The following is a 16,727-nucleotide window of genomic DNA, read 5'->3' as shown; positions in this document are numbered from 1 at the left end:
GCAACCCGCTAAACGGGCTTCGGTGACGTTTAGTGGCATCGGTGGCGGTGTTGTTTAGTATTGGCTTCCCCCACGCTTCTCGGCAAGCAAGCGCGGCTAGCGTTGCTGGCATTAGGGCACGCGGAGCTGAGGCCTGCGGCGCGGTTCGCATCGGGCACCACGAAGTTCTGTAACCGCGGTGCCTGTGTGACCGCCGGAGACAATGCCGTTATCACAACTGTAACAACCTCCTCGACGCGCGGCGTTATCAGGTAGGTGCCGTAATTAGCCCCTCTTTGTCGGCAAAGAGCGACACTTCGGCAGTGAAGCCCACCGCTGTACGTGCGCCCGGGGCCCGCTTCTGCGCGTCTCACGTGTTGAAATCGCGGACATCGTGGTGCGCTGACACCGCACGTGTCTTGCCCTTTGGATTAACCTGCACGCATTGACTCGCTGCTATGTATCACAAATTGCGCCTGTATAGCTGTAACTGCGTGGAGGCTGGGTTTCACCGGGCGTTTGCAAAGCGGTAGCAGTTTGTTATTTCTGACGTTCTGTTCCCTGGTTATCCATTCCTGACGTGCAAGCGCTAGTCGGCACATATATATTTTTGTTAGCCTCATAGTTCACGTGCAAATCCTCCCCGCTCTTAGACGAATGATGCTTTCCACCGCTCACGAAGACGACGGTATCTCCCGCGTTTTAGCGCCTAAGAATAGTAGCGACGTTATGGCGTGGAAGATTTCTTTTTGTATATTGTAGGCGCCGCGACCGCCTGCGTCAGTTGTCACAAAAGAAAAGATATATCTGTGGCCGTTGAACTTTGCGAAAATGGGCTGTGCGAACACGTACGTAGTGCACATGCTGCTCATCATCTGGGTTCAACAAAGCTGAAAGTACGAATAAGTCAAGCTCGTTTCGGTTGATATGACTTTCATATTGGCCGATCGACCGCCTGTTACTCAACACGTAATTTCTTTAGGAACTTGTGCTGTCAGGTTTCCTTCCTGTTCTGTGTCATTGTTATAGCGACCTGAATACCAGCAGAAACATCTAGCTGCATGACTAACCAACTTGAAAAGGTTATCATTGAGAAGGTTCAGTTGCTACTAAACGCACATAAAATTTGAAATAGAAAGTCGGGATGTCCGAGCAAGGAGCCGACCTTCCAAGAATTGTCTGTAGTATTGAAGCCATTAAAGCTGCACAAAGGACTGGTCTGGCGCCTTTGTTGGGCAGCCCTGTCAAAGAGGCGCAAGAAGTCCCCTCGAATGGGGCCAATGTAAAATCGTGAAGATTAGGCAATCGAGGTTTGACATGTGAGCTTGGGTTCTCGCCCTCTGTGTGTTCACTTACAGTGAGGATCTTGAAAGCTCATTTTTTACTGACTAAAGTCTGCCACTTTTGTACCGTCGATTACTGCAGCATTCACTTTTAATACACCTGGATGTTCAGAATATTGTGCAGTTTATTAAACACACTATGATTTTGTTTTAAAGAAGATTGTATATTTCTAAGTTGTGGTAAAAAGCAAGAATGTTTTCGATCTTAGAAGAATTTGCTCCTACTCAGTGCCAAGATTAGAACTACTACTCTGCAGTTTCAGAAGAAAGTGCTGTGGCTTCAATTATTTGGTTCTCCAAGTGACCTGCCTCACCATATTAGCATGGCTGCCTGCCTGATCACTGTGTACGCTAACACATATGTGTAATTCCTATTACCTAATAGTTCATGTTTAACGAGGTGAAATCTGCTGCAGCTGCCTTTCATTGCCAGCCTGATGTGCAGAGTAGTTTGGTCTGATTTAGTTCAGATGAAAGGGCCTATGAGTAGAGGCATATATTGTAGTTGAAGAAAGAGCTATACCGTTCACCTTTTTATTAAGTGCCTTGGCAAGCTTCAGCTGGAAATTATTAATTGGATAAAAGTGTGCCGGATTAATGGTACCTGGTGATCAATGACTGTGTTTTGTTTCCTTTTGGCGCAATGAATCTTCCTGCACAGCACATAAAACAGTGCAGGACATTGCACTTTCGTTTTGCATCTCAGGATAGATCTCAGGAATCTGTTCTCTACTACCTAGTAGAGCTACTCACCTTAAGGCTCCTTTTTTTTTTTCAGTTGTGCATAGCCTTTTAATTCAATTAGTAAACGTTGCTTTGTTAGCATTCCACTTCAATAGTTTCATCCTGTCTTTGATCGTCTGCATTTTGGTTCCCGAAAGCAAAATATTTTTTTCTGTGGCCTGGTTTCCATTTTCTAGCTGATGTTTCTTTGTGGGTCAGGTTGAGAATTGATTCATGTGGCTGTATCTTGGTGTCAGGAGGGATTCATTGGAATAGTGGTCTGCGATATGAGTAAGCATTGCAGCTCCACCACGTGCAACTTTCAAGAGCAGTTATCAGTGGACTTGACACTTGGGATCACGTATCGGGCAACTCTTGTGTGGGCACTGCAAGTGGCTTCTTTCTCAAGTTCTGTAGTCTGAATATGGATCTTGGCTTTTGTTGCAGTAAACAGGGGGATACGAAGTGCAACTGGATGTGTGGTCTACAGGATGTGAGAACTGTGAGAATTGTCTCTAGTTAATACTTGTCACACAAGAATTCACATTCACATGCTGTTCACATTCTAATTTTTTTTTTTTTTGCCGAACAAAAGGTAACCATTTTTCAAAATTTGTCTCTTCGTACAAATTATGCATTTTTTCAGTAGTGGTATGTTAAATATGTCCAAAATTGACGTTTTATGTGTTTACTGAGGACACCAGATATCAAGGTAATTTCACATAATATATAAGGTGGAAAATTTATATTCTAAGTTGGTGGTTTAGTTCTATGCTCAATATGTTTTGTTTATTCGAGCTAATTTGCACCAAACAACTTGAATTCGTTACTATGAATGAAATGATGAAATAAATTAGGTAAATATTATTTCAATTTGTAGATTGCGTGATAGTGTGGTAGGAAGTGCCCAGCCAGGTAAAAATAGATTAGCATGATGTGTCATTTGCTGTGATTAGTGTACACTACAGAATGATCGAATCATGGCTGCTAGACACTTCACTGCCTTGCTTTTTGTTGCATGTAACCAAGCACCACTTTTCAACATGCTTTTCTTTTTTCTTTTTTTTAATTGACTGGAAAACCATTTACCTATTCGTAGTTTCTGCTAGTCACATACCCTTAATACATAAGTTGAATTTTGGTCTCTGGGGTACTTGTGATTGGTTGGCTTATCTTTTTTGTTCAGTGACAAAATACTTGATATATATGAATGAGGGTCAGTGCTTTGAAAAGAGGGGTATTTTGGGATTGTGACATGTAAATGAGCTTATAATTCAAGTGCTGCACATTTGAAGGGCTGGGCTGTGATTGTGACTGCACTTATTGCATCTAATTCATATGGTCAGTACTGAGCACGATGGTTTCAGTGGTCATGAACAACCTAAGCCATACCGTGATGAATATAATATTTTCTGAGCACTGTTTATGCTCAATTAATGAACTTTACCGCCTTAGGTACTTTTTAAAAATTTATTGATACCTCAAAGGGTCCCAACAGGACATTAAATGAGGGGTGAGGTGAGGTGAGGCTACAAAATGCATTAGGTTTCTTTGGACCCACAGACATTCTCTTGAATTCTGCTAACATCTTAGTAAAAAATTGCAGCACTATTGTCTTATTAAAATCTGGCTGATGCAGGGTATGCAAGTGAGCCTCTAAGGTCAGCTTTGGCTACACTGTGTTGTCACTGCAGCACATATGAAGTAGTGTTTCATTTTCTATGTGTTCTCTTTAATCTCTTGTATTTTGCCATCATCATGAGTGATTGGGCATCGCACACAAATTCCTCTTTTATTCTTTCTTGTTTACAGGTGGGCCCATGCAAACTAATGACCAGGTTACCTTAATTTTTTTTCCCCTTTTATTTGCAGACATACCCACACAACTAAATTACTTGGGCCAGAGGCTACCCTTCTACCATGGGTGAAAGAGGAAATGAATTTCCGCTTCGTCCACTAGAGGAGAATCAAGTCCTTATTTTACCACAGAGCCAGGCACCAGCAGTTCAGCGTGGTTCTCATACGTAAGGCATATTTTTTTTTTTTTTGAAGTTGCTTGAAGAGATGTTTGGGGGCCCTGTGTGTGGGTGAGCCATCTGATTAAACAATCAAATAATTGATTATGCTGGGTGCTGTGGTATACAGTGCCTCTTTTATGTCACTGGGAAGACCGTTCCTGTTCTTCCAGAGAAGCTTGCATTTTAACTAGTGTTGACACTTTTAGCAGTGCATCACTATTTGGGTAAGCTCATGTTCTTCACTGAATACATTTGCCTTTATTATTCAAATGCAGATATCTTATAGTGGCTGAAAATTGCCTGATACATGATGAAGACATCTGATGTGAAGCAAATATTGTCTGTGTTGGTGTCTCCATGTCACAGAATACAGTAGATGGCTTAGCAATAGAATGATGTCGAAACTGCACAAAATGCTTCTGGTCCTTCTCTATAATCTAAGCCTATGACACATAGGATATATAGACATTGGAAAACAAATGTAGGGGCATCGAAGCAGTTGCTTGATGTGTTAATGTAGTGCATGTAAGGAAGTGGCACGAAGGCATTGGTGTTCATCATTGGCGACTTCATAACACCCTGCAATATGGCAGTTTTATGTAGGCTTTGAGATGAATAGTGTTGTCTACTACATATGCAACAAGATGCTAAAAGCCATGGTTCTGGCATACCATGGTCATCATTATATTGGCCACCAGTGAAATGGAAAATCTTGTTCATGAGCTGCATCACAAAAGCAGAGTTTGTTCTGTGGCATAAAATTTTCGGCATCAGAATTGGGGCCACACATGAGTGAATATAAAAAACAACTGTTGACATTTGCACATCAGGGCAACATTACTATGTGCAGCTGAGCGCCAGAAACACCCGAGAGGCTATTCAAGGCATTGGGTGACATCGTCTGTTCAAATAATGCTCGGCTGCTTTCTTGTTCCTTGCTCTACTGGTTGTGTGCATTCTGGAGACATGACACCATTCTAAGCATGCCCTAACTGTCATGTTAGGAAAAGAGGCAGCAGATCTTGTATTGTAGCCTCAGTAGCATTGTAGAGAAGCCAACCTAAGAGAGAGAGAGAGAGAAAAGTCATAAGGGAAAGGCAGGGAGTTTAACCAGGCTTAGTGCGGTAGGCCAATCTAAGAATTTTGCTAAAGGTCAGTAGGCCTTGCCTCAACTCTTTATTTGAAAGCTGAAGGCAAACTAAAGATATACATCAGAGAGATTGAATGTTATACAATAACTGAACATGTCCTTCGAAAACTGTGTGTTTGCACATGTGCGTACACTGCCTGTGCATCATTTCTGGAAGTCCCAGGTTGATCTAAACAGCAAGATTTTTGGAAAGTGTTTTTGCATTGTAGGTACAAAGGGCACAGGACATATACTGTTACCGTTGCAATAAAAAAAGAGCTGATGTCATACGACTTGCCTTTATGCAGGCACATATGTGAAAGGGGTGAGGAGCTCAATGGGTTACCAGCAGTCAAGACAAGTCCCAAGGATTCCTACAATCTGCTCTACTTGATCCTGCTTGTGCATGGCATAGGCACACTCATGCCGTGGAACATGTTTATCAATGCCAAGGCTGTAAGTAACCGAGTTTGCCATGCGATTGTGGTGTAGATGCAGCACTATGCCTGTGACCATATCATTAGAAGGCCCCTGTGAGCTTGAGCACCTGACTTGATTTGATTTAAGATGTATGTTCAAGACAGAAAGTGTTTCTTTGGATTGTAACCTTAGATTTTCTACTTTTTCTCTAGTAACCAGTCGCCCTTGATAGCAGGGTGTCAGAACTAAATGTCTTTCATTCTTGTTTTAGTTTCGTTCCACTGAAAAATGTTCCGTTCTGATTCTGCCCCGGAATGGGAAAAAAAAATTATCCGTAATGGTTCATAACGGTTTTGATTCGCATACAAAAATATACAGATCATGCTCAGTCAAGGCACTGAGCATGATCTCAGAAGCAACATGTCATCGAGTGTACTCTCTGTAATTCGAGACCACTGTTCCAATAAAACGAACTTAAATGAAGGATAAAGCTTTGGTAACGAAGCGTTGTACTCGTAGAAAATAAAACTGTAAGCTCTTAGCGCGCAAGCCCTGGGTTTTGCTACGATACTGATCTGCTAGTGCACTGAGCGGCAAGCTTAGATTAGTGGAGTGCCCGACTGGCTATCGCTCGCACTATGCCTGCTTGAGATACGCGCTTATGTGGGCCCCTGAGATACGCACTAATTCTGACGTTGCTTGACATTGGTTGTTGCAGATTGCTCACTTTCCTCTTGAACTGAAAATCGATCAAAAATATTTCGGTTTCACTCCGAGATAAAATAATAAATAACGTTTCGGTTACGTTTTTGTACCGGTCAAAAATATTGCTTTTTTTCGTTTTTGTTTTCATTCTGTTCCGACACACTGCTTGATAGTGAAGTTATCACTGCTATTTCTAATTCCCTCTTCTCCTCTCTTCCTTTAATTTTTTTTTGCAGTATTTTCAGAATTACAAGTTGGCACCAGGTGGGCTTGCAAATGACTCAGCTGATGCGAATGAGCTTACGCTCTACAGGAATGACTTCATGAATTACATAACGTTGGCCTCCCAGGTGCCAAATTTGCTGTGCAATTTTCTGAACCTTTTTCTTCAATTTGGGTAAGCACATATAATGCTCTTGTATAACTACATAACTAACAGAGAGTAATATATAAATGTAAACGGTGTGTCATCATCATGGTGTACAAAAAATAGCGGTGTTCTGCAAGGATCAATTCTAGGGCCACTTTTATTCTTAACTTACATTAATGATCTACCATCCGTTATATATATCTGAAGAATGTATCCTTTACGCAGATGATACTAACATATTTATAACAGCAAGAAATGAAAATGAACTATACGACAAAGCTACAACAGCCCTATAATGTTAACATTCTGGCTTCATGCAAATAAACACCGCCTAAAGTAACCATGTTATTTTGCCCCTAAAAACACTCATTTTAATCTTAATAACTCGCTTGTAATGAATGACACACCATTAGAAAGAGTCAGTAATACAAGATTTCTCGGTGTCCATTTGGACGCACAACTTTCATGGCGCACACACGTTCACGAAACAACGCTTAAGATTTACAGAAAAATACCTATACTCTACAGGTTACGTTACATTTTCCCGTTGAAGATATTGTTAACATTGTATTATTCTTTCATACATTCACACATTACATATGCTATAGCAATTTATGGATTAATCTATCAGACAACGCTAAAGCCTCTTAAAGTAGCACAGAACTCAGCACTACGTGCTCTGCTTTTTATGCAAAAAACAGTCTCAGTTTCATATGCTTATGGATTACTAAACATACGACCCATAGCAGTTTGTATGAATTATCGTGTTTTACTACTTGCTTACAAAAATTTACGTAATGCTGTTCTATGCCCGTCAATAACGCTAACATATAAAAAACCCACGTATTCACTACGTTCTACCTCAATTGTGCTATTATGCATACCCTACATAATGACTAACTATGGATTATGTTCATTTTCTGATATTGCCACGAAACTGTGGAATACTTTACTGTATAGCATCACATCATCCAGATCATTTTATTTATATAAGCAACTTGTTTGTGATCATCTACTGAACGTACAGTATTAACGATGTCAACAAAAAAAGTGTTGAATGCATTTGTAACAAAGCTATTGTAATATTTCTATTTCTTGCCTTGTAATTAACTTGTAATTACTTATGAACGGGCCCCTGCCGCAACCTTTGAAAGGGCGCTGGGGTCCTGCCTGTATAAATATAAGATGTCATTAATGTATCAGAAACAATAAAAATTGATTGGTTGATTGATTGAAATACACAGGCAACTTGAGGAACCAAAATATGCTAATTGACTTCTTGGTTTGCAATTGTTTCCCCAATTTCCATACCCTGACCAACTACTCAAAAATGGGCATGTCATTTAGGTACTTTTCTTGTGAAGCAATGTGTGAACTTCCTCAATATTTCTTTAGCATCACCATATTCTACGAGTGCAGCAGATGTGATCATTTTTATTAATGTTGTACACCAAAAGCTTTTCTTAAGGTATGATTTTGTTGATATTGTTACAGCATTGTGTGAGCTGTAAAACAGTTACGAACACAGCAAGTCTGTGCAGATTGATCAACATTTTACATATATTACATTTGCAGATTATGACCTATGATTTAGCACCATTTCCACATGTTTTATGATTTGGAAAGAGAAATTGTGAATGGCAGTGCCCGTAATGAAAATGAGTGAAGAATTATAAATGGTGTAGAGCAGTGGTGTTGCATGTTGGTGGTGCCATGTACAAATGCTACATAAATCATGCTTTAGAATACCTGGTGCTACAAGGGACTATTTTTGCTTATAAGGTGGCTTGGGCTTGTGGTTTCTTTCATATTGTTTGTAGAGTTTAGCAGTCTTTTTTCATAGTATTTTCATAGTATGTTAGGCTTGTTTTTGGTTGCACATTTTTTGTAAATAGATATGGCAACATCATACTCATTTCCACTTTCATGAGCTCTTTCTGTTCATGTGGCTTTCAGGTCACTTGTAGATTTGCACATTTATGTTTAGAACTCTCATCTCGAGACAAGCCTAGATGTTTTCACCATCTTTACTCTATGCAAGATGGCATCCTAACCTATGCTACTGACCACTTTCTTATGTTTCTTGTACATTTCCAAATTTGAAAATATATCTAGTACTGAGTCTTCAAGTGTGCAGTGTGCATTTTTAATTCTGCGGAGCAACATTTTGAAATGAATTGTTTCGATGAAACAGTTTTCTTGTTTTGGGCTATTTTTGCTAAAGCTGGGCCATGTGTTTGGGCTCGTTTTGAGACTGCCATTTGCTTTTAATTCCCAAAATGTTCTGGTCACACTGACCACCACTCTTGCCTGCATCTTTTCTACTCCCCTGTGCTGTCTCAGCTTGGGGACAGTGACTCCAAATCTTTGGATATGAGAGTGGCAGCCAACTGATTGAGCTTCTAGGAGTACCAGTAACCCATATGTTCAAAGATTAACTCGTATTCGTTAAACTGTATGGTCCATAACGTCAATGCAGTGTCCTCACACCATAGCAGTGCGCAGCCAAAAAAGATCAGCAATCACTGAAGCCAAGCACAGCAAAGGGGAGTTAAAGCACTTCAGGAGCTTTGACCATTGGACTCTTTTTATAATTCTTGCTTCTATGACTAGGTACCTACCATTGGAAGTTGCAATAGTGCTACTAAAGCACGGCTTTAATTCTTTAGAAGTTACTCGTAAACAAACGTGAGCTGTATCACAGCATACGTGACCAAGTAGGCTATCACTGATTTTTTTTATCAATGCAGTGCGAGGAAAAGCTGAATTCTTTAAGGCCTTCAAATGAATTTCAACCAGATTAACCCTTCATATGTGTGCTTTAATGTTAGAAGACCATATTTGTGTAATCCTTTGGGGTTATGCTAAAAAATGCTGCATGTTCTAAAAATGGTCTTAGTTGTTGTTGCAGCACAAATATAGGTCATGTGTGTCTCTCTCAAGTAACGGATCTGGTGAACCTTCTTTTTTCTTTTTTTTCTCTTCCCCTCCCAGAGACCGTAGCCTCACGCCAAGAATTGTCATTAGTATCCTCGTTGAAGCTGCAGTGTTTATTGCAACTGTTGTGTTGGCCATGGTGGACTCCTCTGAATGTAAGAGCATTTTTATTTTCTACTTCTACTTAGGGGCACGCAAATATTCTAAACTTTTAAATAAAGAGTCAAATACTATTGGCCTATTCAGTTCGATCTTCAAATTAAATAGTCGCTATTTGTAAATAAAAGTATTTTTTGATGTTCTCAAATATTTAAAAATCGTCAAATGTGCTTAAACAATATAAAATTGGAGCAATATTTACAATAAATTTCATCCCCGTGACCATAGGAGGCATAAAATCTAGGCATTTACATAGTGGAGCAGGCTATGTCGCTCATGGAGAAAAACTTCGCCATCTAAACCGTGATCATTTGCACTCTTTGAAAAATCCTTAGTATGCAAACAAACTGCTTACATGTTCCTTATGCTCTATTTGTGCCTTTAATAAGCAAGGCCTCACAACGTGCATTGTAATGACAAACTTGCTAACAATATTGATTGTTTATAATATACAATATAACATAGGCACCGTTTTATAATATTGATGAAAACATCGAGTCATTAGTCAAAAAGCATTGGATTCGGTCTGAAAATTACTATTTGCACACCCCTACTTTTACTTTTAAACGTTGAGCTGCATAGCACTGTGATCATGAAACCTTATTGCAGGTGAAGTAACAATATGGAAGAATTGTTTCTTTTCATTCTTCAACATTGGTTAGCTACAGGGAATGGAAGTACTGACAGTGTAGCCTTCTTGTAGGTTTGAACTTGTAATATTTACCACCTGTTGTCATTCAGTGAACTTTGTACCATAGCATCATTGTTAGTGTTGGCGCTTTCTAAAAACCTTGTGGATATAAAATGTACACTCACATCTTTATACCAACATTATTATTCTGAGGAGTCAGATTTAATGCACAGAGTTTTTGTGGTATAAGCTTGCATATTTGTATTATCTTGGAGTTCTGCATCATTTTGAATGTGTTGAATGTTTATGCATGTAGTAGTGGGGACTGTGGATGTCCATTTGTGAACAAAAATTTGCAGAGCATGGCTCCCATGAAAAAAATTAACTAATTGTGGCATAAGCATCCAATCTGCAATTGAGAAATAAAGGCCACATTTTGCTTGTCAATAAGGGTACCTAGAGGGCCGCAAGTGCTTTGTTTTCTTGTGGGACACCATTGGTCGATGTACAGTTGTGCACTTTTGTACTTCTCTATTACCTTTGTTTAGCTAGGTAGCAGCATATTAGCATCATTGTTAATTGTGGCTTTAGTTTTCCTAAGCATAATAAATTGCAATAGTTACATTAGCTTGTACTGTCATAAACTTTATATTTAAGCAGGACTGGTATAATTTAACATTTTCTTTCACCCAATTCTATTCCTTTGATATGCACCGCTCATGGCTGTCTGATCCTGGTAGTAATCTAGGTGGAACACTGCTTGGACTGCAAATGAAGTGTAAAAAGGAAAAGAATTGGAATAGAATTGTTACATTGTCCCAGCCAAGGTCTGCTACACTGATACTGGCACTCGCATCACATTAGGAAATGCTGTTATGAGCATCAGTGGCATTTTTATTATTTGAGTTTTAGTCAGAAGTATGGTGTAGTGCTATTCAGACTCATTAATGTTAGGGTCTAAAGATTCTATGGTCCCATGTCACAGATACCACCAAATGCATTATCTTCTTCCAGGGCAAATCACATTCTTCTACATAACCATGGCCCTTGTGGTGGTGCTGAACAGTAAGTCACTCCATTGTAACAGCTTGATATGCTTGTCTCCAGCAAGTCAGAGTGTTTTCTGTTTGTTGTGATAGTTCTCTTTCAGTGCTTGTTTTTCTTTGACGAGTTTGGGCTATCTGTTTTACTTTTTTCAATGTGTTGCGTGGGCTTAGTGATGTGTTGCCTACCAATGTGCTAACTTGAATTGCTGTATACAGTAGAACCCCGCTGATACGTTATTCACGGGACCGTGAAAAAGAAAAAACATGTAAGAGCTGGGAAATGCAAGAGCCGAGAAATAGGGAAAATTGAGAAATGAGAGTAGTGTTGAACTGCACACAATTTTATTTTAATTCTTACGTGTAAAAAAAAAGTCGTAGTTTCGCTTGAAAGCCGAAGCATCAATTGCGATAGCAAATTAGTTTACAGCTATACAAAGCAAGGATAGTAGTTTTATTGTCCGTATAAACTTGTAAACATTTGCTTATTAACTACAGTTAAACCTGGATGTAACAAAATTGACAAATTCCCGAAAAACTTCGTAATAAAGAGGATTTCGTTATATGCAGGTGCGGCACGAAAATTCGAAAAAGAAACGCTTACCGTATTTACTCGATTCTAACGCTTGCTCTATTGTAACGCGCACCCATATTCCGTTTTCGTCGAAGCACTCATCCTTGGAATGTCGCACCAGGTACTGGATGCGTGGACGCGTGTCGTTTCGCACAAGCGCGAGGCATCAGAAACGAAGAGCAAGCGACATGATGGCGTCGTAGCGTCTTATAGTGTCAGCTTGTGTCAGGTTAGTGAAGTGAAACGCATAGACTTGCGCAGTAACCAAAGAGTGGCGCTGCCAGAACGTTGAAAAAAAAAAGTTTTTTTTTTTCCTTCGGCAACATCAACTGGAAAAGGAGAGTGCCGGCTTGGCTGGCTAGGCCAGCTGCAGCAAGCGGCGGGATCAGGTTTGAATGAAGGGAGAGGGAAAGGTCACGCCCGCGGCGGCAAGATCGCCGGGTCGAGGAATACAGGCGCACCGCCGCCGCTTCGCATTCCGTTGCGGCGGAGAAGGTGCTTCCGGTTGCTGCTCGCGCAAGAATGACAAAATTTGGGGCGAAATCTCTAGGTTGTCGGTGGGGAAAATTCGTTATTTCGAGGGGGTCCCCGCTGCCACTGCATTACGTAGACGTGTCAAATACATGTGCTTCTATAGAGTAACAACGGGGAATAGAACAACTTCGTTATATCCAGGAATTCGTTATATGGAGGTTCCTTATAAGCAGCTTTAACTATATATTAACAAGCATGGTGTCACCGCGCACAGGCAAACATTAACACATCACACTCGATGAGCGCGGAGACACGCTGTCAAACGCTGGCGTGAGCAAGCGCCGCAGCAGCAGCGAGCGAAGTGACGTTCGTGCTGTTGTCTATCGCTTCAGCGCAAACTGAGCGCCGAGAACACACAGCAAGCACAAAGCTACAAGCCGCCGATGCACCTACACTGCCTAGACTCTGCCCCGAATGCGGATTGCTTTCAAGATACGGTCCGCGCACCGCCGCGCAGTACTCAGTTGATGCCAGAGTACAACGCCACCCGCTATCCCTCCCTCCCCCTCGCTCCCTTGACGGTGCCTCGAGCGCGACGAAGGAAGGCGCGCATCCTCCCCGCTTTTCTTTATTGAGCGCGCGAGATTTAGCCGCGGCCGTCGGCTCCCCTCGCATGCTTTCACTCGCACATACAGCATAAGGCGCGCTGCGACGGTGTTATCGCCCTTGGACTTTATATGGAACATCTATGCGCCAAAACCAATTTTAGGGCCACAACGCGTCACAGACACCATTTTTAGATTTCAAATACAAATTTCAAAGGTCATGCTTTTGCTGGCGGAAACTGAAAATAAGTCATACGTGTCGCTTCTGGCGCTTTAGGCGGCCGATCCCATCGTCAAGCCAACAAACCAAGCAGCATGAAAAGTCAAAATGTCTGCTCTGGCCGGCACGGGATGGCAGTTAGCAACACATGATGCGGGAACGGTCCCACAGTTGCCACGCAACAGCGGCCGCGGTTACCAATCCATTGGGTCCTATGGGAGCGATGCCGGGACCGGCCGAAAAAGACGTAACAGCTGGGAAAATGCAGCACCCCGGAACGTAACAGCGAGGTTCTACTGTATTATGTGGAATGTGCCGGGCTGGTGTTGCTCAAAGCTATGTGTACCTGCACTTGGCGGCATAACATGTGGCAATTGTTACTGAAAACACTTTTGTTATAGGTACTGGTGATCACTGTTCAAGCAAGAGGCAATGCCAGCAACCTCGCGAAGGTTTTCCTCTATACATAGTAGGGTTGGTAATATCGATGAACGATTAATCGATTAAAAGTGTCCCGCAAAACGATTAATCTTCATCGATGTCCACCTTTCATTTAATCGACTTAATCGATTAGGCCTGTTCGATTAATTGTTTTCGTGAGTTCGACAGGAGTGGCACGAGAATGTTGAACTCGTACTGGAATGGCGGCCCATGAGCAGTGTCTGTGCAGCTGGCGTAGAGCGACTGTCGACTGTCTTTCCGAGTCCAGAGTGAAGCCAAGCTGAGCGCTCCCCCCCCCACCACACACGCCACCACGCCGCGCGGAGCCGGAGGCTTGAAATGCCCTCGCAATGCAAGGCAAACTATAGCCACCCAGTCGTTGATCGTAGTGCAACTCTCAGTTCACTAAAAATGTTTCACAGCATGCGCGCTGGCTTAGACCATGTATTTGACATAGCGATGGAGTTCTATATTCTCGCATGCTGGTTGTTCCATTAAAAGTAGGTGTCAGTTTCACCCAAACATGCCAGCCAATTGACATTCCTTTGCTCTCTAGAAAAGATTATGTGCTTTAAAATCCTAAACCACTGACTTTCTTTTCCTCTGTGTAAATTGCACTTTCTTGCATATTTCAGTTCAACTTCACCTTTCACTTTTGCCTATTTTCTTAATTCTTCTTTAACTGTCCTGTACTGGGATTCACTAGTGCAGTGTACCTTAGAAAAGCGAAGCTTTATATGTCTATAGTCAGATACAACTTAAGTCTGCAGTGAAGCCCCGCCAGCCACTGTTCCTCCACAAGGCTGCAAATAGTTCGTACTTTAATGTTTCCCTGTTACCTAAATAAGGCGGTAACCACAAAAATAAAGATTATAAACGCGTAATTTTATACGTTTTCACTCAACTATTATAGTAGAAAGTACAAGTACAACAATTAGTCGTATCAAGTATGACGCCATTTTGAAAACATCGCATGACGACGATTTTGTTTGCTTCTGTGATTGGCTGGCGGAGTAACACAACCCCGCGCGGTTCGTCTGTCTTTTTTGCCAACTGCTGTTTTTAAAGTTGTATCCTACTGTAGGCGAAATCGTATATGGCTAGGCGAAATCGCCTGCGTACAGAAAATTATAATCGTCAGCATTCGCTCGAGCGTCGTCGACTTCTTCCACAGCTGGCTCGTTGGCGCCCCTCGGGTTGCGCTCGTGCTCGTGTTCGGCATGCGCGCGTGCCACTGCTCCTGCGTTCGTCGTCATCGTCTGCTTTCATAGCTGGCTGCTTAGCCGCTAATCATTCCAGCGCAGAAAACAGCGTAAACATTACCTTTATCAAACGTTTATACATTTGTGTTTTCAAACTTGGTTCCACCTCTCAAATATTAAAATAGGGCCTACAAAAGTAGATAACTGCATTTCAGCCTTCTTGAAAGTGCTGGGTAAAAATTTCGATTAATCGATGAAAAACCCTGTATTGAAAGTGATTAATCGATTAAAGGCTAAAATGATGAACGATTAATCGTTAATCAAATAAAATTAATAATCGACCATTCCTAATACATAGGCTTTGATCATTACTAGGGAAAAAAATGCAAATTGGTACTAACAAAAGGAAGTGTTGAGAATTTATGCCGGGGCCTTTAACCTTGGCTACTAATTGCAGACTGATGGCTATTGCTAGCATCAATATCTTCCTTTATCTGTAAAGATATATATTTTGATCCATACCGCATTTGCCAATAACTTGTATCGGGACATTTTCAATCAGGCTAAGGGACTACACAATTCGAATATTTCAAAAGAAGTATAGAAAAATTGTTGATACAGAAACTGTGCTGACACACTGAAAAAGTGCATGGTGCTTTGAAAATCCTAATGAAATCTAGGGAGTTTTTTAAAAATCCATGTTAGGAGAAAGTTGGCTCTTGACGTTGGCAGCTCAGTGAAGAGGGCCTCTTTGTAGGAGCAAAGCGTGGTAGGCATATATGTAACTTTAATTTGTAAAAAAAGTCCACTGCCGTATATTGTTTGTGGTGATAGTAGCACTAAATAATGTCCTCTGTAGACCAGCTGCAAACCTTTCTGAAGTACCTTTGTACTTGAGAAGTGGTGACTCGTGACTGTGCATATGACAGGCATGGCATAGTTCACCTTCTGTGGTTATGGAGTCTCATGTTGTGAGGTATAGTATTTTGGTGCAAGCAGATAGAATTAAGTATAGATTTGTGCTGGTGGTATTACGCGTCTTCTGAAGAATTTTTTGTTGAAAATTGCTATAGGTAGTGCTGGACTGCTGTGAGCTTGTGCTTGAAAGAGCGGCCGTGTGAGCTTTCCCTTTACTGCTGTTACAAAAGTTTGAAGGTGTGGGCTGATATTGATATGCAAACGTTGGAAAGTTATGTTGTTCTGAATACGATTTTTGGGATATACTACATCACTTGAATGTAGGCAATTTTATATATATAGGCCTTAAGGGCTGGTCACTAATGCGCCGACACCGCAAGACACTCGCCAGGCGAGTTGTGCATATTGCGTATGTTCTGTGCATACTGGGATGGCGATGCGAGAAAGGGAGGTGCTTTGCGGCTGTAGGAGAAGAGAAAGCATCAGTAGCATTATTTAGCATAGCCTAACCCTATTAATGTTATTGTCCCAACTTTGTACACTCTGGCTGATTTGCACAGCTCCTAATAAAACAATCAATGTGGATTAGCTAGCATATGCAAGCTAACAGTGGCTGGGTTTGCAATGCTATTATTACCAGCTGTTATTATCCAGCTATAACCTAGGTCACGGGTTCTTAAAATGGGTTCCGCAGGCCCCTCCTCAAGGTTCTGCGAACCACTGATAAATTTTTCCTGGTTCCATGCTCGCCAAGTTCCTTGGCATTTCATAGAGTTTAGCAGGGTTCCCTGGGACCAACATGCTTGAGAACCACTGACCTAGGCCATGGTAAATGC

General features: G+C 41.4%; 1 protein-coding gene across 2 annotated transcripts in view; it reads left to right on the top strand.

The window, feature by feature from the left end:
- LOC119433267 (equilibrative nucleoside transporter 1) overlaps positions 1-16,727 on the top strand; it is an 82,267-nt gene that overhangs the window by 46,580 nt on the left and 18,960 nt on the right. Inside the window, exons 1-6 of one of the 2 annotated variants that reach the window (XM_037700416.2) lie at positions 66-251; positions 3,918-4,069; positions 5,501-5,648; positions 6,554-6,714; positions 9,682-9,779; positions 11,429-11,479. In XM_037700416.2, the coding sequence (XP_037556344.1) occupies positions 3,966-4,069; positions 5,501-5,648; positions 6,554-6,714; positions 9,682-9,779; positions 11,429-11,479 (562 nt within the window). In that variant the 5' untranslated portion in view covers positions 66-251; positions 3,918-3,965. Of the gene's footprint in view, positions 1-65; positions 252-3,917; positions 4,070-5,500; positions 5,649-6,553; positions 6,715-9,681; positions 9,780-11,428; positions 11,480-16,727 lie in introns of those variants that run through there. The other variant, XM_037700417.2, reaches the window with a different exon arrangement.

This window comes from Dermacentor silvarum, chromosome 11 (assembly GCF_013339745.2).
Source record: "Dermacentor silvarum isolate Dsil-2018 chromosome 11, BIME_Dsil_1.4, whole genome shotgun sequence".
In the NCBI taxonomy this organism is placed as follows: Eukaryota; Metazoa; Arthropoda; class Arachnida; order Ixodida; family Ixodidae; genus Dermacentor; species Dermacentor silvarum.
The sequence above is the reverse complement of the archived record's forward strand: the minus strand, read 5'-3'. Positions and strand labels throughout refer to the sequence as shown.